General features: G+C 51.2%; 1 protein-coding gene across 1 annotated transcript; it reads left to right on the top strand.

The window, feature by feature from the left end:
- The first annotated feature begins 795 nt into the window (after nt 1-795).
- Fbxl18 (F-box and leucine rich repeat protein 18) lies at nt 796-27422 on the top strand. Its single transcript, XM_006992673.4, has 5 exons — nt 796-945; nt 7566-7781; nt 9199-10742; nt 19798-20016; nt 26730-27422. The coding sequence occupies exons 2-5, from the start codon at nt 7569-7571 to the stop codon at nt 26884-26886; spliced, it is 2133 nt and encodes a 710-aa protein (XP_006992735.1). The 5' UTR covers nt 796-945; nt 7566-7568; the 3' UTR covers nt 26887-27422.

Here is a 27422-nt window from a genome sequence, read left to right as displayed (position 1 = left end):
ACCATCTCTAGTAAACCCCCCCCCCCCACACACACACACAGGGTTTCTCTGTGCAGTTTTGGTGCTTCTCCTGGAACTCACTCTGTAGACCAGGCTGACCTCGAACTCACAGAGATCTGCCTGGCTCTGCCTTAGTAAACCATTTTTAACTGCAAATTCTGTGGGGAAAGTAATTTATTCAACAAATATTTATTCAGTGTTATGACATGCAAAGAACAGTGTTGGTCAGAGACTCTGCTTAGTTATGGGGGATGAGTACCGGCAGAGCACTTACTTAACATGAATGAGGTTCAATCCTCAGTAGCGGTAAAAAGTAAAAATAAAAATTATATATATAGTGGCCTAGGCAGAGAGGGGAGGTAGAGGCAGGAGGATCTCTGTGCCTTTCAGGCCAGCCTGGTCTACATAGGTCCTGGTCTAATTCCAGGACAGCCAGGTCTACACTTGAGAACTTGTCTCAAAACAAACAAAAAAATGTATAGTAAAGTCGGATGGTGCAATGAGCTACTGAGAATTATAACACAAATGAGGGTCAAGATCAGGAGCGTGTGCGCCTGAAGGTTGCTATGGTTATGGAGGATGCCTGAGTGCTCTGACAGATGGCTTGGAGCGCAGTGTGCTGCGTGGAGGGCAAATGCAAAGGCTACAAGCTAGAAGCGAGCTGGAGTGACAGCAGGAGACTGACGACGTAGTTTAGTGACCAGTCATTTGTGACCTTCTGGGTGCCTTTTAGTCCTGATAGTACTTACGCCACACCCAATATGGCGGCAGCATCCTGTCCATCCGGGCGCCAGCGGAAGTACGTTGAGGGGCGCCGAAAGTGAGGCGCAGCCACGCCCCTTACCGGGGTTTCTGTGGAGCTGTGGCGGTGCCGGCTTCGAGCATCCCTGCCCTGGCAGGCTGGGGGACTGCGAGGCTGCAGCTCCGGCGGCCAGCTCCGGAGAGGTACGACCGGCGCCTCTCCCGCCCCGGCGGCTGGGGTCCCCTCGGTGTTCCCTCCCGACCCTGGCCTTGCTCCAAGGCCCATCCTTGCCCTCTCCTCCCCTTCTCCCAGGCCCTCCCTTCTTATGTCCCCATCCTGTTCCCAGGCTCACAATCCGCTGGTCAGTGTGGAGCTTTTCGCGTGGCCTGCTGAATTTCTAGGCCTTCCCCCATCTCCCTGTGCGTTGGCTCAGCTTTCGCAGCTCCGGGACGTTGCCCCTTCTGCTCCTGTTTTGTTTTACTCTGTAGCTCAGACTTGCCAGGAACTCAGTGTGCAGCCCAGGCTAGTCGTGAACTTAACAGCAATTCTACTGTTTTAGCCTCTGTAATCTGGGATTATAGATGTGCATTACCACGCGGGGTTTTATGCCAAGCTGAGGATGGAACCCAGGGCTTCGTGCATGCTAGGCAAGCACTCTACCAACTCAGTCACATCCCCAGCCCCCGCTCCTTTTTTTTTTTTCTGTCAGCATAAGTGCAGCCCACTTCTTTCTGGAGCCTGGTTGTGGTGTGGGGAAGGGTGATAGGGCTTAGGTCTGACCCCAAAGTTCTCTGATCTAGGTTCTCTGGAGAATCCCACTGAGTCCTGTTATATGGGTGTACAGTATTTTTGCACACAGTAGTATGGGGGAAGGGTGGAGGATCTGGCTATTTTTCTGTTGCTGCCTGCCCATCTGAGTTTATATTTGTTCTTTCTTAGGACTCCCACCTATGGGTACACTTTATTATATTAGTGTGTATGTATGAGTACCGGCATGTTCATGGCATGGCATGCATGTGGAGTTCAGAGGACCACTTTCAGGAGTTGGTTCTTGCATTTCACTTTTTTTTTTTGGTTTTCGAGACAGGGTTTTTCTGTGTTAGCTTTGCACCTTTCCTAGAACTCACTCTGTAGCCCAGGCTGGCCTCAAACTCATAGAGATCCGCCTGCCTCTGCCTCCCAAGTCCTGGGATTAAAGGTGTGCACCGCCAGCGCCCGGCTTCAATTACTTATTTTTAATCATGTATACAAATGTATAACTGTGTGGGTGTGGTTACATGAGTGCAAATTCGTGAGGAGGCCGGAAGGATCTCATGCACCTGGAGGTGGAGTCATAGGTGGTTGTCAGCCCCTCTGATGTGGGTGCTGGGAACCAAACTCAGGTCCTCTGAGACTGCAGTAGTCGCCTCTAACCTTTCCAGCTCCTGCCTTCCCCTGTGTTGTTTCCACCATGGTGCATGCTCCAGAGTAGCTGGCTTCTGAGCTTCTTCCTGATCCTCCTGTCTCCTCCTCCTGTCTTGCTGTAGCAGGGCTGGCACGGCAGAAGTGGGCCGGTGCATCCAGCATTTTATGTGGGTTCCAGGATTTGAACTTGGTCATCAGGTTTGTGTTGCAAAGCTCTTTTGCTCACTTAGCCATCTTGCTGGCCTTTGGGCACACTTTTAAGTTTTAGGAGTTTCCTTGCATTTATCCAGGGAGACTATCAAATGTTTTCCAGAGTAGATAGAACATGGCTGGGGTCTGTTGGATGCTTCTCTTTTGAAGGAAACTGTGCCCAGAAGTGTCTCCTCACTTGACAGGGAAGAGTGTGTGGTCCAGCTGCAGATTAATGAGAGAGGAGTGAGAAAGGAGAGTGTTATAACACTTACCTCCCGCAAGAACAGTTCCATGGGAGCACTGCTGTGTTAGCAGCTCTCTAGGAGTTGTATGGGTTAGGAATTAGGCATGTCTGGTCATGTGGTCCTGTGGAGTTCTGACTCAGAAGCCCCTCCCTTCCTTGAGTGGGCAATACAGCCAGCCAGTAAGGTTTGAGCCATTGAAATTAGATCTTGCTGTGTTGTCTGGGTTGCTGTCAAACTTACAGGTTCAAGCCATCTTCCTGCCTGAGCCTTCTAAGTAGCAGGGACAATAGATCCACACAACCATGTCTGGCTTATTTGTGCGTGCGTGCGTGCGTGCGTGCGTGCGTGCGTGCGTGCGTACGTGTCTGTCTGTCTGTGTATGTGTGTGGGTGCTTGTGGAGGCCACACCTCTGGATGCCAGAGGTCAATTTTGGGTGTCTTCCAGAGTCACTCTCTCCCTTAAAAAAATTTCTCTTTTAAAGCCAGGAGTGGTGGTGCATGCCTTTAATCCCAGGAGGCAGGAGGCAGAGGCCGGCCTGGTCTACAAAGGGAGTTTCAGGAAATCCTTTGTTAGACAGCAAAATCTTGTCTCAAAAAACCAAAAATAAATACTAAGTAAATTAATTAATAAAAATTATTATTACTAATTTGGTTTCTCTGTGTAACAAAAGGTCTCCTAGAACTCAGTTTGTAGACCAGGCTGGTCTCGAACTTACAGAGATCTGCCTGTCTGTGTTTCCCAAGTGCTGAGATTAAAAGTGTATGCCTCTACTGCCTGACTTTAATTATTTTTAAGACAGGGTCTCATTATGTAGATTATGGTTGGCCTTTAACTCATAGAGATCCTCCTGCCTCTGCCTCCCAAGTACTCGGATTAAAGATATGTGCCACCACATCCAGCACCTTTTTTTTTTTAAATGTGTATGAGTGTTTGCATGTATGTTTATGTACCATGTGTGCATGCAGTGCTCACAGAAATCAGAAGAAGGTGTTGGATTCCCTGAAAGCAGAGTTATAAGTAATTGTCAGCCATCACGTGGGTGCTGGGAACTGAACCTGGGTCCTCTATAAGAGCAGCCAGTGCTCTGAACAGCTGAGCCATCATTTTCCAGCTCCTTCACCTTACAGTTTTGAGACAAAATCTCTGAACCTCACTGATTGAGTTAGGCTGTCTGTTCAGGCATCTTCAGGGGTCCTTCTGTGTCTGCCTCCCCATTACTAGGATTACAGCTGCAGGTCGACATTTTTGGTTGGTTTGTTTTTGGGCACAGGGTCTCTGTGTGGCCCTGGCTGTTCTGGAACTCACTGGTCTCGAACTCAAACCACTGAACTCGAAGATTCAAATTTGAAGATCTACCTGCCTCTGCCTCCCAAGTGTTGGGATTAAAGGCATACACTACCACCACCTGGCCTCTCCGGGTCTTTTACAAGGGTGCCAGGGATCCAAACTCAGGTGCTCATGCTTGTGTGGCAAACTCCTCACTACTAAGCCATCTCCCCAAAGAACAAGAGAGACTGTCAGTTCAAGGTCGTGCTGACGAACCCAGCACTGAAATCCAGGTTGGAAGGAGAACTCAGGAGAGAAGAGGTTGTTGGAAACCTGAAGGGTAGTTTTTTTTTTTTAAACTTTAAGATTTATTTATTGGGGTTGGGGATTTAGCTCAGTGGTAGAGCGCCTGCCTAGCAAGCACAAGGCCCTGGGATCGGTCCTCAGCTCTAGGGAAAAAAAGATTTATTTATTTATTTATTGTGTATAGTATTCTGCATGCATGCCTGCATGTCAGAAGAGGGCACCGGATCTCATTATAGATGGTTATGAGCCACCATGTGGTTGTTGGGAATTGAACTCAGGACCTCTGGTAGAGCGGCCAGTGCTCTTAACCTCTGAGTCATCTCTCCAGCCCTAGGGTAGTTCTTCTTTTCTCTTTCCTTTTTGATTTTTGTTGGGATGGGTGTAGTCAAAGCTGGCCTTTACTTTATAATTCTGCCTCATCCTCCTGGGTGTTAGAATTACAGGTGTGTGCCATCATACAGATGCATGGGGTAATTCTTAACTTATGGCCTCATTTTTTACTCTGAGACAATGCATGATCTAGTGAAGCAGAGATTGGCTGGGGCTGGAGTTGAGAACAGAGCTTTGGGCTCAGATGGAGAAGGAGCCATTTGGAAGCATATAGAATCAGTGTATCCCAGGGGCAGTGCCTAAGTCAGCCTAGTGAACCATGAGGCCACATCTTGGCATCCGAGCCTTTTTAAAAATTTTTTCAAGTTTTTTTTTTCTTTTTCTGTTTTTCTGTGTTTGCATGTGTGTGTGCACCTATGCCTGAAGGATTACAGAAGTGCAGCACCATGCTTAGCTTTCCAAGTTCCCTAGCCAGCTTTGGAGTGTCATAGTTCTAAGCCAGTTGCGTTCCGGTTAAGTTGCCACAAGTAAATCCTGGCCAGAGCCTGGTGTCTGAAGGAAGGGTGGGCATGGCATAGAGTTGCTGTCCTCTGGAGGCAAGTTAGCCTAGTTCTGTGCTTTTTTCCCTCTTAGGTAGTAAAAAAATAATCCTTGATCTAGGGAGATGACTTAGTCAGTAAAGTGCTTGCTGTGCAGATGTGGACCCGAGTCTGCATCTCTAGCCCACAGAAAAAGCAAAGCAGGGTGGTGGGTGTCTGTGGGTCTAATCCCACGTTGATGGAACAGAGACAGTTGGATCCCTGGGGCTTGCTGGCTGGCCTGTCTAGATGAGCTCTAGAAAAATATGATAAAGACTTAGGAAGACAGTCCTTGTCCACCTTGGCTTCCATATACACACTCACACCATCACATACATGACAACATCACACACACAACAACATCACAACACACACACACACACACACATATACATACACACATGTGTAAACAAGGAAACCCTTCTGTTATTTAAATTTATTAATTGAATTTATTAAAAGGTCTTTTAATAAAAAACCCAGAGCTAGATATTGGGGTAAATGCTGAAAGATCAGAGAGATAAAGGAACAAGCCACTGCCACGTCTCACCGTGTCAATTCCACGAATCCTCTGACTGAAATCCTCTGAGTCCTCACCTGAAAGGCCCCAGCCGAAAAAGCTTCAGCCAAGAAGCCTTTAGTTTCTGTCTCACCACATCTTATATCACTTCCGAGATTAAAGGTGTGCATGCTTCCCAAGCAAAGGCATGAGATCTCAAGTGCTGGGATTAAAGGTGTGTGCCACCACTGCCTGACCTCTGTGTTTAATCTCGTGGCTGTTCTGTCCTCTGGTCTTCAGGCAAAGTTTATTAGGGTGCACACTCTATCACCACACCCTTCTGCAAAAAAGGAGTGCTGGTGCACACCTGTAGTCCTAGCACTCAGGAAGCCGAGGTTAGACCATGGGGAGTTCCAGGCCTGCCAGCTCCATAGTGAGACCAGAAAGCAACAAAAGGTGTGTCACCCAGGGTTCTCCACCAAATGCCCACCCTGAGTGTGGGGAGCCCCAAAGGTGGCAGCTGGGGTCATGCTCCAGACCCAGGCTGTGGTGTCTTTTTTTCTTTTCTTTTTTTTTTTTTCTTTCTTTCTTTTTTTGAGACAGGGTTCCTCTGTGTATCCCTGGCTGTCCTGGAACTTGCTCTGTAGACCAGGCTGGCCTCAAATTTAAGAGATCCACCTGGCTCTGCCTCCTGAGTTCTAGGATTAAAGGCATGCGCCATCACCACTTGGCTATGATGATGATATGATGATGATATGTATTTGTGAGTCTGTTTTGTGGTATTTACATGTGAGTGCAGTTGCCCACAGAAACCATCAGATTCCCTGGAACTGAAGTTACAGGCAGTCAGGAGCCACCCAACGTGGGTGTTGGGAATTGCCCTTTGCAAGAGCAGTGTGCACTTGTGACCTTGGAGCCCTCTCTCCAGCCATGACAACCTTAGTTCTATGAGACCTACATGGTGGACGAGAGAACCGACTTCCACAACTTTACCAATTGTCATCTGACTTCCACAGGCACTTGTGCACCAACACACACTCAATCTCTCCCTCTCCCACCCTTCTCTGATTTCCACAGGCACTTGTGCACCAATACACACACTCTCTCTCCATCTCCCACCCTTCTCTGACTCAACACGGGAACTTGTTCACCAACTCTCTCTCTCACACACACAGTATTACATACAGAAATGTAAAAAGAAGAGGGAAAATTCAGTACAGCATGTACTTGTTCAAATTCCCAAGTGTCTTGTGTAAAGTCTGCTCCTGCTCGGGTAGCTGTGCCTGGAGGCAGAGGGGCAGGAGGGTAGGCTGTGGTTCAGGGGCCTGTATGCACTGTATGTTGGTCACCTGCAAAGGCTGTAGAGGGCCGGAATGTGGCTTGGCTAGAGTGCTTGTCTAGCATGCATGAAGCCCTGGGTTCCATTCCAAGCACTGAGGAGACTCGGCCTGGTGGTGCATTCTTGTGATCCTAGCACTTGGGAGGTAGAGACAGGATGATCAGGAGTCCAAGGTCATCCTTGGCCAGTTTGTAGTCACTTTGGGCTACATGAGACACTGTCAAAAAGGAAGGAAGGAAAGAGAGTAGAAGTGATTGTCGGGAGCCAGTAGTGTTGGTACATGGGTATATTGCCAGCACCATGTTCAAGGCCAGCCTGGGCTATACAGCAAGCTGTTTTAACACCTAGGAAAAGCCAGAACATTTGGGAGTTGGCTGAAAGTGACCATCAGAGGTTCTTTATCACCTTGTCTCCTGGTTTGCAGTTCTAAGGGGATTCTGGGAACTCTGTTCTTCACCCTTCAGTGAAGAGTTGGTAAAGTTTTTCTGCTATGGGGGCAGGGTAGGATCCTCCTGTTCATGAATCCCTAGCGCTGGGATTCCAGACACATGCTACCTTTCTCAGGTTTTTATGTGGGTGCTGGGGTCCAAACTCAGGTCCTTCTGCTTGTCCAGCTAGCATCTAATGACTGATTCACCCCCTCCCTCTGCTGTCCCTAACTTCTAGGACATGTCCAGCGATGACGATGCTGCCCCCACAGCTGCAGAGGCAGCGGGTGACACCCACCTGCTGGGCTTCTCAGATGAGATTCTCCTGCATATCCTGAGCCATGTCCCCAGCACAGACCTGGTTCTCAATGTGCGGCGTACCTGCCGGAAACTGGCAGCCCTGTGCCTGGACAAGAGCCTGGTGCATACTGTGCTGCTACAGAAGGACTACCAGGTGAGGCAGGTGTGGGTGGGAAGCCAGGATCGACCTAGGTGCCAGCCTGTGGGGGCTGGTGGTAATGATGTTTGTACAGAAAACTGTGTACCCGGGAACGGTCACACATTACGATATAGTGACAGAGCCAGGATTGAAAAGGGGAGGTGATGTGTGCCATGGAGGAAGGCATAGAGCCTGTGGATATAGTTCTGGGAGGGAGGGAGCCTGGGCCCCAGATGCAGGGGTCAGCGGGAGGCCTCCTTCTCCATAGGCACCCTAGGATGGAGTTACTGCACCGCAGGACAGATTGTAGAAGGTCCGCACAGTGGGCGGCACAGTGGACATGGCTGCCAAAGGGCTGCCCTCTGTTGCTCAGGGCGTAAGTCTCTGATTGACCTGAGACACAAGCCCATTGCGGTAGGCTACACGTGTAGTCACAGCACTCAGGAGGCTGAGGCAGGTGATCATAGCTCAGACCAGTTTAATAAGCCCTTATCTTAAACAAAAACAAATTGAAAAAAAAAAAACAAAAAACAAAAAAAACCAGATAGGTGTGCCTGATAGCATATTCCTATAATTCCAGCACTCAGGAGCTGAGGCAAGTAGATCTCTGTGAGTTTGAGGCCAGCCTGGTCTACGACAGTCAGGACTGTACAGAGAAATCCTGTTTCAAACCCTTCCTTTCCCCCGCAAAAATACAACAACAGTTTAGGGAGAGAGAGAGAAAACAAAAAATATATAGTTAAAAAAAAATTAGGTTTTTTTTTGTTTTGTTTTGTTTTTCCAAGACAGGGTTTCTTTGTGTAACAGCCCTGACTGTGCTGGAACTCGCTCTGTAGATCAGGCTGGCCTCCAACTCACAAAGATTCGCCTATCTGCCTCCCAACTGCTGGGATTAAAGGCACGCACCACCGTTACCCGGTAAAATTAGTTATTTTTAAATGTATGTGTGTATCCATGTGAGTGCTTTTGCCCACGGAGGCCAAAGTTATCAAATTCCCCTGGAGCTGGAGTTACAGGCAGTTGTGATCCACCTGATGTGGGTGCTGGGAACTGAACTCAGGCCTTCTGGAAGAGTAGCACATATCACTCAACCACCTCTCCTTCCCCAGTTAGAGCTTTCAGCAAGCAACTATTTTTTCTTTTTAAAACTAGAGTCTTGCTGTGTACCCCAGGCTAGCCTGGAACTCTGTAGTCCAGACAGGTGTTAAACTTGTAATGCTCCTCCCTCGACCTCCCAGGTATTGAGATGACAGGCATGTGCCACCAGGCCTGGGTAGTGAACATCTTTCTGCTTTTTCTTCCTGGGCACGGGGTCTCTTCCCTGTTGGCAGTGACAGGTATATGGGAGAGGAAGGGCAGGCAGCTTTTCTTGGGGCAAGAGTGGGGAGTAGCCGTGGACACCTGTTTCTTCTGCCCTGTCCCCATCCTGCAGGCCAGTGAGGATAAGGTGAGGCAGCTGGTGAAGGAGATCGGCCGGGAGATCCAGCACCTGAACATGGCAGGCTGCTATTGGTTGTCTGGCTCCACCATTGAGCATGTGGCCCGATGTCACAGCCTGGTAAAGGTGAACCTGTCTGGCTGCCACCTCACCTCCCTGCGGCTGTCCAAGGTGCTTTCAGCCCTGCAGCACCTGCGCTCGCTGGCCATCGATGTGAGCCCTGGCTTCGATGCCAGCCAGCTGAGCAGCGAGTGCAAGGCCACGCTGAGCCGCGTACGGGAGCTCAAGCAGACACTTTTCACACCGTCCTATGGTGTGGTGCCCTGCTGTGCCAGCCTGCAGAAGCTGCTGCTCTACTTTGAGATCCTGGACCGCACACGTGAGGGTGCTGTCCTCTCAGGCCAGCTCATGGTGGGCCAGAGCAACGTGCCCCATTACCAGAACCTGCGTGTCTTCTACGCACGCCTGGCTCCGGGCTACATCAACCAGGAGGTGGTGCGGCTCTACCTCGCTGTGCTTAGTGACCGTACTCCCGAGAACCTGCATGCCTTTCTCATCTCCGTCCCTGGCAGCTTCGCAGAGAGTGGGGCCACCAAGAACCTGCTGGACTCTATGGCCCGCAACGTGGCCCTGGATGCCCTGCAACTGCCCAAGTCATGGCTGAATGGCTCCACCCTCCTCCAGCATATGAAATTCAACAATCCCTTCTACTTCAGCTTTAGCCGGTGTACACTGTCAGGCGGTCACCTGATCCAGCGGGTCATCAATGGGGGGAAGGACCTGAGCAGCCTGGCCAGCCTCAACCTCAGTGGCTGTGTGCATTGCCTGTCTGCGGACTCATTGCTCCGTAAGGCAGAGGATGACATTGACAGCAGCATCCTGGAGACGCTGGTGGAGTCCTGCTGTAACCTGCACCACCTCAATCTCTCAGCTGCCCACCACCACAGCTCCGACGGCCTGGGCCGCCACCTCTGCCAGCTCCTGGCCCGGCTCTGCCACCTGCGTTCCCTTTCCCTGCCTGTCTGCTCTGTGGCGGACTCAGCACCCAGGCCTGACCGTGCGCCTGCCCCGCCAGCTATGCACGCGGTGCCCCGTGGCTTTGGCAAGAAGGTGCGCATTGGGGTGCAGACCTGTCCCAACCCTTTCCTGGGCCAGTCGACCCCCCAGCCTGCCTCTGTGTTCTGGTCTCTGCTGAAGAAGCTCCCTTTTCTGGAGCATCTGGAACTGATTGGGTCCAATTTCTCCTCAGCCATGCCCCGCAATGAGCCTGCCATCCGCAACTCCCTCCCGCCCTGCAGCCGGGCCCAGAACGTGGGGGACTCAGAGGTGGCTGCCATCGGCCAGCTGGCCTTCCTGCGGCACCTGACACTAGCCCAACTGCCAGGCATGCTGACAGGCTCTGGACTAGTGAGCATTGGCCTACAGTGCCAGCAGCTGCAGTCTCTGTCGCTGGCCAACCTGGGCATGATGGGGAAGGTGGTGTACATGCCTGCTCTTGCCGACATGCTGAAGCACTGCAAGCGGCTGAAGGACCTGAGGTGAGGGGCTGAGGGGCTGAAGTGAGGGCTGAGGGACTGAGGTGAGGGCTGAGGGGCTGAGGTGAGGGCTGAGGGGCTGAGGACCTGAGGTGAGGGCTGAGGGGCTGAGGACCTGAGGTGAGGGCTGAGGACCTGAGGTGAGGGCTGAGGGGCTGAGGACCTGAGGTGAGGGCTGAGGGGCTGAGGTGAGGGCTGAGGACCTGAGGTGGGGGCTGAGGACCTGAGGTGGGGGCTGAGGACCTGAGGTGAGGGGCTGAGGGGCTGAGGTGAGGGGCTGAGGGGCTGAGGTGAGGGCTGAGGGGCTGAGGTGAGGGCTGAGGACCTGAGGTGAGGGGCTGAGGGGCTGAGGTGAGGGCTGAGGGGCTGAGGTGAGGGCTGAGGACCTGAGGTGAGGGGCTGAGGGGCTGAGGTGAGGGCTGAGGGGCTGAGGACCTGAGGTGAGGGGCTGAGGACCTGAGGTGAGGGGCTGAGGGGCTGAGGGGCTGAGGTGAGGGGCTGAGGGGCTGAGGACCTGAGGTGAGGGCTGAGGACCTGAGGTGAGGGGCTGAGGGGCTGAGGTGAGGGGCTGAGGGGCTGAGGTGAGGGGCTGAGGGGCTGAGGTGAGGGCTGAGGACCTGAGGTGAGGGGCTGAGGACCTGAGGTGAGGGGCTAAGGTTGCGAGGGGCTGAGGGCCTGAGGGGTGAAGAGTAGACCACCTCAGGCTTCTCTGAGGCTTCTGGAGTTTGCATGTGCAATTAATGCAATTGCATGTGCAATCTGCCTGTTAAGGTGGAGCTCAGAGCCAACACAGGCCTGTTCTGGAGATCAAAGGCAGGAGGGGCCTCAGTGTCTGCAGTGAATGGCCTCAGGAAACTAGGGTCATGGTAGTTAAGCAGAACCATGGGAGGTGTGGAAGGCAGCGATCCTGAGTATCCTGAGCTTAGCCTCTCATCTTGTTCACTTCTCAAACTTAGTCCTTGCTTCCTGTATTCCACATAGTGCTACTTCATTAACAACCTTACGATCTTAAAAAAAAAAATTGTTCTAGATTTGTTTACTTTTATTTTTATATGTGTTTGTTTTGCCTGCATGCATGTTTGTGGCACCACATATGTACAGTGCCTGTGGAGGCCAGAAAAGCATGTTGGATCACCTGGAACTGGAGTTACAGAAGGTGTGGGTACTGGGAACTGAACCTGGGTCTTCTGGGAACAGCAGCAAGTGCCCCTAACCATTGAGCCATCTCTCCAGTGCTGTGTCCCGTTTCTCCCACTCCCATACCCCCCAGTGTGTGTGTGTGTGTGTGTGTGTGTGTGTGTGTGTGTGTGTGTGTGTGTGAGAGAGAGAGAGAGAGAGAGAGAGAGAGAGAGAGAGAGAGAGAGAGAGAGAGAGAGAGAGAGACAGACAGGGTTTCTCTGTGTAGCTTTGCATCTGTCCTGGAACTCACTCTGTAGCCCAGGCTGTCCTCGAACTCACAGAGATCCGCCTGCCTCTGCCTCCCGAGTGCTGGGATTAAAGGCGTGTGCCACTACGTCCCAGCATCATACCCCCCATTTTTTGAGACTCTGTGACTCAGATTTATGTGGCTCTGGCTGGCCTGGAACTTATATAGACTAGGCTGGCCTTAAATTCACAGATCCTCCTGTTTCTGCCTCCTGAGTGCTGGGATTAAAGGTGTGCTCCACTGTACCCAGCCCCAAATTTTATTATTATTACTATTATTATTAGTGTGTGTGGTGTGTATATGTGGGGATACATTGCACAGTGTACATGTGGAGTTGGCTCTGCCCTTCCCCCTTTACATGGCTCTGAGATTGATGTAGGTCTTAGCCTCTCACAGCAAGTGCTTTTACCCGCCGAGCCATCTTGTTGTTCCACACCTGATTTTTTCCAGAAAAGGTGTCTCACTGAAACTGGGGCTTATCATTTTGGCTGGCCAAGGAGTTTGGGGTGGCCTATCTGGGTTTTACATGGTTGCTGAGAATTTGAACACAGTTTCTTTTTGTTTTTGTTTTTGAGACAGGGTTTCTTCTCTGTGTAGCTTTGGGGCCAATCCTGGAACTCATTCTGTAGACCAGGCTGGCCTCAAACTCACAGAGACCTGCCTGGCTCTGCCTTCCAAGTGCTGGAATTAAAGGCATGCACCCTCACTGCCCAGTTGAACTCAGTTTCTAATATTTGCTAGCAATCACTATATGATTTATTTTATGTGCATTGGTGTCAGGTCCCCTGGAACTGGAGTTACAAACAGTTGTGAGGTGCCATGTGGGTGCTGGGTATTGAACCTGTGTCCTATTGGAAGAACATCCAGTGCTTTTAACCACTGAGCCATATCTCCAGCCCACTAGCAGGCACTATTACCAGTTGAGCTGTCTCCCAAGCACCCTCACAGTAATTCTTGGAGTGTGTGTAGCAGTTGGCTAGGAGCTTTAACTAAGGTGGAGGGGATGTCTGATAGCATGTGCACACAAGCCTTGGGGTTCTAGAAATGTTCATTGAGTGCAAGCACACCTGTAGTCCTGGCATCCCAGCATCCAGAAAAGGTTGAGGCAGGAAAACAGGCTTGAGTTCCAGGGCAGCTTATATTAGCAAGACCCTTTCTCACCAAAGCCAAAAGCACAAGCACAGAGAGATGACAGTGTATTCAAACCTCCTTGATGCAGAGCAGCCAGGCCCCTGGAGGAGGGTGGGAGAGAGATGGGGCAGGAGGGCCAGGCAGAGGAGTGCTGAAGAGCTTCTGCTGGGAGCTGCTGCTGCTGGTGGAGACAAGAGCAGGCAAGATGGGAGACAGATCATCTCAGGGTAAACTCAGACTTTTGGGAGTGGTGGCCTTGAGGAGGATAGCAGGACCCATCCTGAAAAGTGGGAGGAAATAGAAAACATAGGCCATTGTCCTTGAGAGTGAGTCTGAGCCCAGCCTGGGTGACTTGGCAAGACCCTGAGGGGTTAAACTCCTAGTACAAAATTTCCAGGTGTTTCCAGAGCCAACTGTGGAGTGGATTCATGCTGAAACACTCTGTGAAGTAAAGGGTATTTTTGTCATCATCCAACATTTAAAGGATAAAAGTTCTATTGTATCCCAGCACTACTCAGGAGGCAGAGGCAAGTTTGAGGGCAGTTTGGTCTACATAGTAAGTTCCAGGCCAAGCAGGGCTAATTAGTGAGACCCTACATTAAAAAAAGGTTCTCCGGGTGGTGGTAGCACATGCCTTTAATCCCAGCACCGAGAGGCAGAGCCAGGCGGATCTCTGTGAGTTCCAGGCCAGCCTGGTCTATAGAGCGGCGTCCAGGACAGGCACCAAAACTACACAGAGAAACCCTGTCTCGAAAAACCAAAAAAAAAGGTTCTCTTGTGCTGCGGATAGAACATGGAACGAAGGTCTTGTTCCTTTACTACTGAGCCACACCCCCAGCCCCTCACTGGGGGATTCTAGGCAGGTGCTCTACCACTGAGCCACACCTCCTAGTCCTTGGATTTTTGGTTCTTTTTATTTGTGCTTTTGAGAGAGGGTTTCTCTGTGTAGTCCTGGCTTTCCTAGAGCTCTCTGTTGATCAGGCTGGCCTCAAACTCAGAGATCTTTCTGCTTCTGCTTCCTGAGTGCTAGGATTAAAGGTGTGAGTCACTTTGCCTTGGATTTTTGAGATAGATTCTAGATAGGTTCATCTAGCCCAGGATTGTCTCTAACTATGGTCTCACTCCATCTGGAATTATAGGCATGTACCCCCATGATCAGTGAGGACCTTGCGTATTCCAAGGACTCGTTCCACCATGGAGCTCTGTCCCCAGCTCTCATTTTACCGTGTTTTAAACAAGTTCTTTAGGCTTGTTTTGAGCTCACTGTTGTCATCCAGGAAGACCTTTAACTCCTGATCCTCCTACCTTAACCTCCAGAGCGTCTGGGATCACAGGAGTGCCCTATCATTCTTCAATTGTAAGCATTCCTTTTCTCCTTCTGGGAAAGGCTCTCATGTGTCCTAGGTCTCATGTGTCCTACACATACTTCCTGTGTAGCTGAGGATGACTAGAACTGCTGATTGTCCTGCCTTTGCCTCTCAAATGCTGGGGTTATAGGGTGCTCCACCATACTAGGTTTACGCTGGACACACCATATAATGACACACCTTCTTGCCTCTGGGCAGGCAAGAAGGGACAGGACTTAAGGACTGCGCCAGTCCATAGCTGTTGGTGGGTGGGTGGAGGCAACATTGAGGCCACAAAGTCATATCTTAGCCTAAAGGGATTTGTACATGTCTGTCTCTAGTACAATTACTGCTTCTTTGGTACCTGTCTGAGGGTTGCTAGTGCTGTGATGAAACACCATGACCAAAAGCAACTTAAAGAGAAAAGGGTTATTTGGCTTATACTTCTACATCCCTGTCAGGATGAGAACTCAAATAGGGTAGGAACCTGGAGGCAGGAGATGAGACAGAGGCCATGCAGGGGTGCTGCTTACTGGCTTGCTCCTTTCTTACAGAACTCAGGACCAACAGCCCAGGGATGGCACCACTGACAGTGGGCTGGGCCCTCCCACATCAATCACTAATTTTGAAAAATAATGCCCTACAGCTGGGCAGCAGTGGTACATGCCTTTAATCCCAGCACTTGGGAGACAAAGCCAGGCAGATCTCTGAATTTGAGGCCAGCCTGGTCTATAGAGCGAAATCCAGGACCAGGACAGGCACCAAAACTACACAGAGAAACCCTGTTTTGAAAAGCAAAAAAACCCCTCAAAAACGAAAAAATGGTCTACAGGTTTATCTGCTTATAGCCCAACCTCATGGGAGCATTTTCTCAATTGAGGGTCCCTCCTGTCAGATGACTCTAGCTTGTGTCAAGGTGACCTAAAACTAGCCAGCACAGGAGCTGTGCTGAGGGCCAGGCACAAAGCTGACCTTTCTCCCACAATATCCATGGATGCTGATGTCAAATCTAAAGCAGGAAGCCTCTCACCTATCAATCTAAGCCAGAGCTTCGCTTGGTCTCAGGATCCACAAGGGAGGACAGGGCGTATCCTTTGCCTCTCGATCCCCTAGCTTGAGTGTGACAGGAAGTCAGCAGGTCCTGTGTTGCTCATGGCCCAGAACCTTCCAGAGCTGCTTAGCCAGGCTGTGAGCTCTGCTTCCTGTCCTCCTTGGAACAGAGCCATGCTAAGGCTGTCTGGGTCTGAAGCCTCTGTCTTTTCTGGTCACCTGCCCTGCTGCTCCAGCTTGATCTCAGCTCAGGAGGTCTCTGCGACAGAGCTGGTGTCCATGCTTGGGTGTCCATGTGTATGGGTCCTGTGCCTTCTGGCTATACTTGCTTTGGGAAACTTCCTGTGAGCTTTCTTACTCTCCTAGTTTAGAGGTCCCAGTCAGTTGATTGTGGTGGCATATGGCTAAAATCCCCCAACTCAGGAGGCTAAGGCAGGAGGATTCCCTTGAGTTCAGGGTCAGCCTGAGCTAGAATGAGACCTGTATTCAAAAACAACAGGACCCCCCCACACACACACTTAAAAAAAAAAGAACCAGATGTTGTGACTGCATGCCTATCTGTCACCTCAGCACTTAGGAGGTGGAGGCAGGAGTTCAAGCTCATCCTTGGCTCTGTTGTGAATTTAAAGCCAGCCTGGGTTATACAGACCCTATTTTAACAACAATAAAAACAAGACGAAGTTGATGTAAGCCTTGGGTCCCCCTCCGCCTTAAGAGGAAACTTTGTGGCTGTAGTGGGAACGTGCTCTTACAGCAGCCACCCCTCCTCCCTCTCCCACATCTGCCTTTCACCTTTCCCAGGCACACAGATGGACGCCTTCCTCCTTGGCTGCATCTGCCGCTCCCTGTAGTCACCAGGCCTTCCATTTCCTCACTGCTTCCTTTGTGGTGTCTCTCACACTTGTGTCTTCCTGTGCCTGTCCTGTTACACCCCTGATCCTTCCTGAAGCCAGTTAGTGCATGATCATTGTTTGCCAGAACGGCAAATGTATCACAGGTACAGGCTGGGGATGTAGCTCAGTCTTGGGTTCCATCCTCAGTACCATACAAACTGGGTGTGGTGACACACACCTGCAAAACCAGCATTGGGAGGTGGGCAGAGGGAGGAGGGGCAGAGGTTCAAGATCATCCTTAGCTACATAATTTGGGCCAGCCTGAGCTACATGAGACTGTCTCAAGGGAAAAAAAAAAAAAAAGAAAGAAAGACGAGGTGGATCAGAGAATACATTGGGTAGATAACCCCTCTGCTAGGCCACTGCTGTTGATTACTTCTTGTGATTGGGACAGTTTTCTGAATTCAAGGGTACCAGGTGAGACTTTGACTCTTTCAAAGCCAAGGTCTTTCCAGATTTTTCTGTCTTGCTGACAGTGTTTGTTTTTCATGGGTCCATTCAAGCCTTGTGTTTTTGCAGTAGGTGTGGTGGTGCACACTTGTTGTGCAGGGAGGCTGATTCAGAGGATTGTGTATTCCAAGCCAGCCTGGGCTATTGTATTGGTTTGTACCTGGGACCTGGCATCCTCTCCAGAGTTAGGACCATGTGTGCATCATAGGAGGCCTGTAGGACTGGGGTTAAATTTGTCTTGTAGGCTTCCCAAGAGCTTGATCACGGTTCATAGTGGCATCTCTACCCAGGCTCCAGCCTGTGCCCACAGCAACAGAACCGTCTGCTGTGTGAGGTACTGCCTGTTCTGAACAAACACAGGCTTCCAGAACAGCCAAATGGCCCCATTCCTCTGGATCACTGCCTTCTGAGGCGGGCGAGCAAAGAGATGGTGCAGCAGGTGGCGGGAGCTAGCTGTAGGCTCCGGAGGCTTTGTTTGCTCGGGAGTTGCTTTCTGCGGCTGTGGGGGCTGTAGGGGCACCTGCACTTTCTGGGGGAGTCTTCTGATGGCAGCCCCAGGAATCCCAGGCTCACCTGCTACCACCTCCACTGCAGCCTGCCATGAACCTGAGCTTGTACCAGCCTGGCTCCCTGTGGGGTGGAGGTACCACAGGGACAGGTTGTTCTGGCTGTGGGTTTGGGGCACACCTCTATGGTGAGAGGATCACGTGTCAGGCAGAAAAGGGTGCCACCTTTCCCACGACTGGAGGCGGGGTATTACCCTGAGTCACCCTAGGCTGCCTGGGCGGAAGCAAGAGAACCACTTGAGCCAGGGCTGGCACAGTCTCAGGAACAACTTTGAGCTCTCATTCTTCCTCATCCTGCCTGGCTAAGAGTGCAACATCAGCCTCTTGAGCCAGAGAGGATGGGTATAGTCACCCCAGAGAGCTGAATGGCAAGGAGAGGTCTGATCCTTGCTGGCTGGTAGTTTGAGCCAGTTGGGAAGGGTCAGAGTTAGGATGAGGTCTGATCTGGGTGAATCCCATGTCCTTGTTCCCTGTCTACCCTCAGCTGACACCTCCATTAGGTCAGTTTCCCAGCCATCCTGGGTGCTGGCCAGCCTTGTGTACAGGGGAGAGGGTCAGGGCTCACTGGTCCCACAGTTGGAGAGTGAGAGAGATAGTATATTCACACAGGCTAAACACTGTGACATGGCTTCTTTCAGGGTAGGGTTCTGTAAGTGGCTGTCGAGTTGGAAACGGTTTAAAAGTATGTACAGGACACATTGCCACTGTAACTCAGTTGGCCTAGAGACACCTAGGCCTGCAGTGAAAGTCCATGCTGCCATCTAGTGGTGGAGGTGACAGCTGTTGCCTGGCACTGGGATTCCATCCCCTGCTGTTGAAAGCATTGGGGAGGGGGAGGACACACAGACACACAGACACACACACACACACACACACACACACACACACACACACACACACAGGCTGCTGCTGGTAACTTCAAGGTTTCCAGGGGCCTTGAACCCCTCCTTCCTGCCACTTTCACACCCAAGAAGCACTTGGGAAGCTGAGGCAGGAGGACCACTGAATCCTGTCTCAAAATATAAATTGAGAGGTGAAAATAACTAATATACATGATAGGCATATGCAAAATTTTGGAAGAATAAAAACAAGATTAAAAACTAAAGGGCTGAGAGTATGGTTCAGTGGAGGAATTCCTAGCACTGCGAAAAGCCAGGCGGTGGTGGTGGTGGTGGTGGTGGTGGTGGTGGTGGTGCAGCACACCTTTAATGGCAGCACTTAAGAGGCAGAGGCAGGTGGATCTCTGAATTGGAGCCCAGCCTGGTCTACAGAGCGAGTTCCAGGCCAACCAGGACTACACAGAGAAACCCTGTCTTGAGGGGGAAAACAATTAAAAATAGAAAAAATATGTGAAAGGCTAGGGTTGTAGCTCAGTGGTCGAGCCAGGCTAGCATGCTTAAGGGCCTGAGTTCAATCTGACATCACACTAACCAAAGGGAATAAGAAAAAGGGCGGGGCCGTGGAAAGGTAGCTCAGTGGTTAAGAGCATATAGTACTCTTGCAGAGGACCTGGAATCAGTTCCCAGAAACAAGTGGCTCACAACCATTGGTAACTCTGTTTCTAAGGGATCTGACACCTCTTCTGCCCTCCTTGGGTACAAGGCACACACATGGTGCACATACGTGCAGGAATTCACACACATACGTATAAAATATAAATAAATAAATAAACAAATAAACAAATATCTTTTTAATTTAAAAGGGTGGAGGGAATCAAAATTCCAATGTGAATGTGTGTCACTTGGGGCTCTACAGACAGTGTAGGTGACTGGTATCCTTGGTGAAGGAGATAAGCCACACGGCCACCTCCATGGCCTAAAGAGGTCTGTTCATCGTGTCTAGGAACAGCAGTGATCCTTCCGTGGAGCCTGCGTGGTGGGGCTTGTGCCCTGGGCTGGTGAGATGCTGACCTCAGCAGCCCTGAGGGGCTCTCTTCCTTTCTGCCCCTTCCCCACCACTCTGGCCTGCTGGGCCCCCACTTTCTCCTGCATTCGTCAGCTGCTCTGTCCTGAGTCCTAAGGCCAGCAGGTATGACAGTGTGGGGGTGGGAGAGCATCCTGAGGAAGGAAGGCAGATGGCCTTGAGCCAGTTCATGCTGGCAGGGTCTGTAGACAGTGACTAGCCACTTCTCATCCTTGGAGTCAAGATCTCCTTGGGAGATCCAAGTCCCTGGCACTCACACCCCTCTCTCCGCAGGCTGGAGCAGCCCTATTTCAACGCCAATGCACAGTTCTTCCAGGCACTGGGCCAGTGTTCATCTCTGCAGCGCCTGTGCCTGGTGTCTCGAAGTGGCACGCTGCAGCCGGATGCCGTACTGGCCTTTATGGCCCGTTGCCTGCATGTTGTCGTGTGTCACATGTTCACTGGAGAATCCCTCATCACCTGCAAGAGCCTGCAGCAGTCGCTCCTCCGGAGGTGAGTAGCATGGTCTGTCATGGTCTTTTGGTGGCTGGGAGGTCTTAGATGGTTACCAGTGTCCCCAGGACCCAGTGTCTTCAGCCCAGTAGCAACTTTGGGGAGATGGAGTACCAGATCCCAGCAGCATGATCAGGGGGCCTGGCCTCCTGCAGGGAACTCAGCCTCTGGTCTCAGCCACTTGGAAGGCTGAGATACAAGGATCCTGGGAGTTCAGGGCTAGCCTCAGCTACAGAGTTTATCCTGGGTCTAGAAGCCAAAGTCTTAGTTCACTGTGTCTCATGTGGGCCTGGGAGGGACTTCTTGATCCTGACCTCATCATTGTGAAGGCTCTGCCTTCAGACCTCCGAAAGTGTCACCTTTTGTTATTGAGACAGGGTCTCTCTGTATCCCAGGCTAGGTTGGAACTCACTGTGCAGACCAGATTGCCTCGAACTTGTGGCTCCTTCTGCCTCTGCCTCTGCCTCTCTGCCTCTCTGCCTCTCTGCCTCTCTGCCTCTCTGCCTCTGGAGAGCTGAGATCTCATCCCTTTGGCTAGCAGCATGTCAGGAGTTAGGGTTTCAGCACGAGGACGTTGGGGGCACAAGCACAGTCCCTGATCATTGCTGATGGTTTTGTTTTCTGTCTTCCCTTTGTTCCGCTTACTGAAATGCCACCATGGGAAAGACCTCCTCCTGGCTCCCCTGGTTTATCCATGTTTTTGGTCATTTTATCAGGTACCAGAATGGACTGTCAGTACTTAAATTTTGTATTACATTTGTACATTTATTTATTTTGTGTGTGTTTGCAGGACAGGTGTGCATGCCACAACACGTGTGTAGAGGTGAGAGGACAGCTTTCAGGAGTTAGCTGTCCTTCTATCACAGGCGTCCTGAGGAATAGTGTATTAACTACAGCTTACAGATGAGGGAGCTGAGACAGGAAGCCCTGGAGCCAGTTGGCAGCATGCAGGACAGAACTGCACCTTAGAAGGGAGAAAGAAGCTAGGCTTGATGCTACAAACTTAGAATCCCAGCACTCAGAAGGCTGAGGCGGAATAGGGAGTTTGGGTCAGCCTGGGCTACATAGTGAGTTCAAGGCCAGCTTAGGCTATACAACAAGACCATTTTAAAAAACAAGTAAGAGACTGAGAGTTTAGCTCAGTTGGTAGAATGCTTGCCTAGCAGGCAGCAAACCCAGGGTCAGTTCCTGCAGCATAGGGCTAGAGAGTAGTTAAGTAGTTGAGTAAGTTAACTCAATAGTTAAGAGTGCTTACTGCTCCTGCAGAGGACGCACCACCAGATCAGGTGGCTCACACCTGCAGCTGCCTGAAACACTAGTTCCAGGGTACCTCCTGGCCTCTCATGGCCTCTCAGGCACCTGTATACATGTGGTGCACATAAACATATGTGGGCTCACGTATATACATGAACCTAAATAAATAAATAGATCTCAATCTCTATAGTACTGCAGATGTACTGGCACATGCTAGTAATCTCAGCACTTGGCTGGTGGGGTAGGACTCAGGTCATCCTCTGCTACATAGTGAGTTTGAGGCTAGCCTGGGCTACATGAGACCCTGTCTTAAGAAAATGTAAATCAAGGGAGAGGGAGCTGTCGGCTGGTGTGAGAAGCTCTTCAGGGTAAGTGCTGAGTCCTGATCCAGGCCCAGTTTGCAGGGTGCTCTGCTGCCGTGGTCCAGCAGGTGGCAGTGTTGCTCTCAGTGGCCAGCTACTCGGTGCCCAGGGTGTTTGTGAAAAGCAGGGCGGCCGCGCTCTTTCCTGATGCTTTTGTTGTCTGTTTAGTTTAAGAACTCTTTAGACAGGGTTTTTGTAGCCCAGGCTGGCTTGGAGCTCATTGTGGAGCTGAGGGTGACATTCAGCTTCTCACCCTCCTGCCTCCATTTCCTAAGTGCTGAGATTATAGGCACGTCATACCACCTTTGGGGTAGCCCAGGCTGGCCTTAAATTTCCTGCTTCAGCCACACGGAGCAACCCCCAGTGCTCTTCTTCTGTCACCTGGAGAGCTCAGGGAAGCACTGAGCACCCCCTCCAGCTGCTGCATGCTTTGTGACCCCCTCAGTGCACAGTGGGGAGGTCTCGGCCAACAAGGCCTTCTTCCCTGCTTCCATAATTGGGGAAATATTAGTTCTTTCCAGGGTCACCCTTTGCGTCTGTCCCCATGCTAGGCTGCTTGCATGCCTCAGGTCCCTGGGCAGTTGCTTCTTTCTCACCCTCCTGTGTTGGCTGTCTTTGTTTTTGATGCCAAGACTGCAGCTCAGGCTCTTCATGTTTTGGGGTTTGGATTTGGATTCCCCCCACCTCACAGGAAGCAACTGGATTTAGGTTGCCTCTGTGTCTAATGTCACACACACAGTGTCATGGACTTCACTTTTCTCCATGTTTTGTGTCCCATGTCTTTTTTTTTTTAAAATAAGGTCTCGTGTATCCCAGGCTAACCTCTAATGGAGTGAAGGATAACCTTATCCTACTGATCCTCCCCTTTCTACTTCTCAAGTTTTGGTATCACAAGCATATGCTGCCACATTAGATGTGTGCTGTGCTGGGCCTGTGCATATCTGTAGCTGAGCCATGTCCCAGGGTATTTCATGCGTCTGGTGCCGTTCTGGGGATTGACATCTAAACCTCCCCAGTGCTAGAATACAGGCATGCACCGCCTTGCCGGCTCCTTTTCTCACCTTTTGCACCGTGCAGCCCCCCTGGGTGTTGGATTATGTTCTTCTGCATGTCCCTCCCCTATTTGGACCTCTTTGTCCCTGTATGAATTCAGTGTCTGGGGACCAGACTCAGTGACAGAGATTCCTGATGGACCCTGGGGACTTGTGGTCTCCCAGGATGATGAGCAGAGGAGTGTGTCTGCCCAGCTTATCCGAGTTCCTACCAGTACCCCAGACCTTCCACTTTGCTCTTGGCCTCAGGCACACACACCTGTCCAGCACCATCCCTGCCTCTGTCCATATTCCTATCATTCCTAGAAACTTGTACTGGCCAGTTCTGTGTGTGGCCACCTTGCTAACTGGTGTCTCGCTGCAGCACTTTGGCATCAGCGTCTGGGCCCTGGCATATGGCCGTCTGCTGACCCCATCTTGTACTCCTCTTTCTCACTGCCATTTCTCAGACCTGGCAAGCAAGGAGGCCCCATAAGTCTTGGGCTCTCCTTGGGCCTGTTCCTTATTAGCCCTGGGGACGGGGTACCCTGTGTCACCTGGTCTCTTGGTTTGCAGTGAGGGCTGGTCACTGTGGCATGGCTGAGGTCTAGCCTGCGCATGTCTCACCAGTCCTGAGACCCTAAGTGAGCTTCTCCCACTTTGTCTCTAGTGAGTCGTATCTTCCAGGCACAACCGGAACCTTTCGGTGATAGATCGGCTCCATGCCCTCCCTGGGTGGGCTGTGATGTAGGTAAATATTACCTGCTGTCCCCCCCAGTGCCGTCTTCCCAGTGGTTTTGAGACGGGCTTCCCGACTTCCCTCCTCACATTCTGCCTACTGTAGGCTCTTCATAGCGCCTCCACATGGCCCAGGCATGCTGGCTTAAATCCTGTGTAGGATTTTTCCAGGTCCTGCCTCTTCTCTGCATCAGAGCCCAAGCTCAGGAGCATGCATGATAGCCCCTGGCACAACCACAGCCAGTAGCCAAGCCAGTGAAGGCTAGGGCAGAGCCACTGCTTCCCTGGAGCATGCAGACCTGACATCTGTAAGCCCAGAGGCCTGTGCTAGGGTCATGCAGCCTCCATCCTAAAGATTCAGGAATCCCAAACCTGAGTGGGAGGCACTGTTCTCTAGTTCCTCTCGGGCTGGTGTGACAGAGGTCTGCTGCCCACTGTGGTACCCATGCCACTCTCTCTTGAGACCCAGTTGGTATTGCCTTCCCACATGGGGTCTTAAAGTGTGTTTGTGGTCTGTGGCTGTCTGTTGGGACATATGGCCCTGAGAGGCCAACTGGCTGCCCAGCCCCTACTGTGCCCCTTGTAAGTTCCCAGCTTGCCAGAACCATAGTTACCAACTTGTCCTCTGCTGCTGTGTTCTGGCAAGCTCTGGCCTATGGCAGCCCCAGGGGCTATGCTCAAGGCAGAATGCACAGATGTGACTCTCCATGCCAGGAAAATGGCTCGGTCTGCATCAGGTCTGTGTCTGGTCTGCAGACATGCAGAGGAGAGAATGTTCTCAGGTGGAACAGGAGATTGCTTAAGTCTGGCCAACATTGAGAGCATGTCAGTTTTCAAGAATGGATTAGGGACTGGGAATGTGGCTCGGTTGGTATAGTGCTTGGCTAGCATGCACAGAGACCTAGGTTCCATCCCAGCATGGTACAAAGTGGGCATAGTGGTTTATAATCCCAGCACTTGGAAGGTGGTGTCAGGAGAATCCGAAGTTCAAGGTCACCCTTAACTGCATCACAATTTGAGGCCAACCTGGGAAACATGAAATGTGAAATTCTGTCTCAAAAACTTAAAAAAAAAAAAAAAAAAAAAGCTGGCCATGGTGGATGGTGCACGCCTTTAATCCCAGCACTTAGGAGGCAGAGGCAGGCGGATATCCAAGTTTCAGGCCAACCTTATCTGCAGAGTGAGTTCCAGTGCAGCCAGGGATACCCAGAGAAACCCTGTCTTGAGAAGAAAAAAAGAAAAGAAAAAAGAATGGGCTTTGCACTGCTTTGTAGCCTTCACATCTTCTGTAGGAGGCAGTTGGAATCTGGGAAGCTTCGTGCCTCAACACTGCTCCATGATGGCTCTAGAGCTGGCTGTTGGGATGTTCCCACTTGGCAAGCTGGCCACATGGGTCTATGTTGGCTGTCTCGGTTGGGAGAACTGTGGTCTGGATACTGAGCAAGTGACTGCTAAGTTCCAGCTCCATGGAGCATGCTCAGGAGCCAGGAACTGTGAACTGTGAGGCCTGGAGAAGATGGCCTGGGTGCCTGGGCCCACTGTAGCATTGGCAGCATGTAGGGCTCAGTGAGGGACATGAGGTGTCTGTCTGGGGCCACAGGCTATTTCAGATGGGAAAGTGTTGTCTGGTGTTTCCTTAGGTAGTCTGACATCTGGGTGTGGAGCCAAAGGTGATGTGACCTGGGGCTTCTATTCCTACTCCAGAGCCTCCAGTTGTTTTTATCTTTATGTGCTTGTGTATCGGTGTATGTCCGTGTGGGTCCAGTTACCTGCAGAGACCAGTAGAAGGTGCTGAATCCCCCTAGAACCGCAGTTACAGATGGTTGGTTGTGCACTGCCATGTGAGTGCTGGGAATCCAACTCAAGTCCTCTGCAAGGACAGCCAGTGTCAGTAACCACTGAGTCATTTGCAGTCCTCCCAGAGCCTCCAGTTTTCCAGATGAGTACAGAGTCAAGTCACATTGCTGCTCCGGTCAGCCAGTGCTGGTTTGAGGGTGGTTAGGTTGTGTGGGTACAGCACCATCTACCCTGTGCCCTCCCCAGCTTTGGTCTGCACCCCCACCTTTTCTGATGTCTCCTATGGAACAGTGCAAGGGAATGTTTAAGAACAGTGGGGTGAGGTGTTTCCAGTTTTGGGGCTCCTGCTGACAGGAGCTCTGTGGGCAGAGAAGTGACTTGACCATCAGGCCAAGCAGAGCATTTGGGTGTCCCTGCCCCTCATCTCACCCCAAGTGAGTTTTGCTCTTGATCCCCTGCGTCTGCCTCCCGAGTGCTGGGATTAAATGTATGTGTCACCACACTTGGCTTGTTTTTTATTTTGAAACGGTTTTTTGTAGCCCAGGTTGGCATCAAACCTAGTATGTAGCTGAGAATGACCTGAACCTCTGACCCGCAGCCTCCATCTCCTGAGTAGTGGGGCTACAAAAATATACCTGTTTAATAAAGTGCTGGGGACCGAACCCAGGGCTTCAGGGATACTAGGCAGGAACTCTACCCACTGAGCATACCCAGCCTGGCAGTAACTGTTTACTCTTTTTCCTTTTATTTTCCTTTTATTTTATATGCATAAGTGTTTTGCCTTCATGTATGTCTGTGCATCATGTGTGTCTGGTGCCTGTAGAGGTCAGAAGATGGTGTTGCATCTCCTGGGACTGAAGTTATAGACAGCTGTGAGCCACCATTTGGGTGTTGGGAACTGAACCTGGGTTCTTGGACAAGGTTTCTCTGTGTAGTCCTGGCTGTCCTGGGAATCACTCTGTAGACCAGGCTGGCCTCGAACTCACAGAGATCCACCTACCATTGCCTCCTGAGCGTTGGGATTAAAAGCATGCGCCACCACCGCCTAGCTGCAGCCAGTGCTCTTAATTCCTGAGCCATCTCTCCAGCCCATCACTGGTTTTTTGTTTGTTTGTTTGAGACAGGGTTTCTCTGTGTAGTTTTGGTGCCTGTCCTGGATCTTGCTCTGTAGGCCAAACTGGCCTGGAACTCAAATAGATCTGCCTGGCTCTGCCTCCTGAGTGCTGGGATTAAAGGTGTGCCCAACGCTGCCCGGCCCCATCACTGTTTTCAGTGTGTGTACTCATCACTACTCTCTGTTCTTGAACCCTTCATGTTCCAGACAGATGTTCCATATGTGTTATACACTGACTGTCCAGCCCCAGCCCCAGCCCCAGTTCCCTCCTCTCTACTTTCTGGCTCTAGGACTCTGATGACTTAAGTAGAATCAGAAGCATGTGTGCTAGAGACTGAACCCAGGGTCTCCTGTGGCCCCCCCGAGCCCTTTACCTTCTGAGCTGCGTCACCTGTTAATGGCTGATCTCTGGTTCAGTTTCCAGGCTGAGAGGCCCGCATTGAACGTCGTCATCTTCCCCCTGCTCCACGAGGGCCTGACAGATGTCATCCGAGATGTCCCCATGGTGCACCTGGACGAGATCACCTTGTTTAAAAGCAGAGTGGCTGAGGAGCCACCGAACCTGTGGTGGTGAGAGGGTTGCCTGGCCCCAGCCCCGCCACTCTTGTTAGCAGAGACTCTTTCTGTCTGAGTCTCCACAAGGGTCCAAGAAGCCAGCGGACAGTAGGTCCTTGTTTTGTGATGGGAAGAAAGAGTTTCCAGTTGTTCTGAGACATTTACCCCTCTCACTTGCTCTCAAGAATACTTGGCTCAGTGACAATGATCAAGGAGGCCGTGGATGTGAGAGCCTTCAGGGCCTGGCCACAGTCCCAGGGGCTTTGTGGACTGCAGGCCCCAATCCACCTGCTTACTTCAGCATGAGGACTGTCCCTCTGTCCCTTTGTCCATGGTCATCTACAGTTGAGTTCAGTTATGTGACTGTATCCACATGGGGTCAGGGTGGGCTGGGCTCTCACTGTGAAATACCCACAAGGACATCTCTGAGCCTGTGGCTCCTTTTCCTACTGAGACACATTTAGGGCATGGCCCAATGGCAGAGCACTCTCCCGTTGTGTATGAGGCCCTGGGTTTCATCCCCACCACAAAGAAAAAGAAAATGTTTTAACCCAA

This window comes from Peromyscus maniculatus, chromosome 23 (genome assembly GCF_049852395.1).
Source record: "Peromyscus maniculatus bairdii isolate BWxNUB_F1_BW_parent chromosome 23, HU_Pman_BW_mat_3.1, whole genome shotgun sequence".
NCBI classification, from domain to species: domain Eukaryota; kingdom Metazoa; phylum Chordata; class Mammalia; order Rodentia; family Cricetidae; genus Peromyscus; species Peromyscus maniculatus.
Note: the sequence above shows the minus strand (reverse complement) of the source record. Positions and strands in the feature narration are given on the sequence as shown.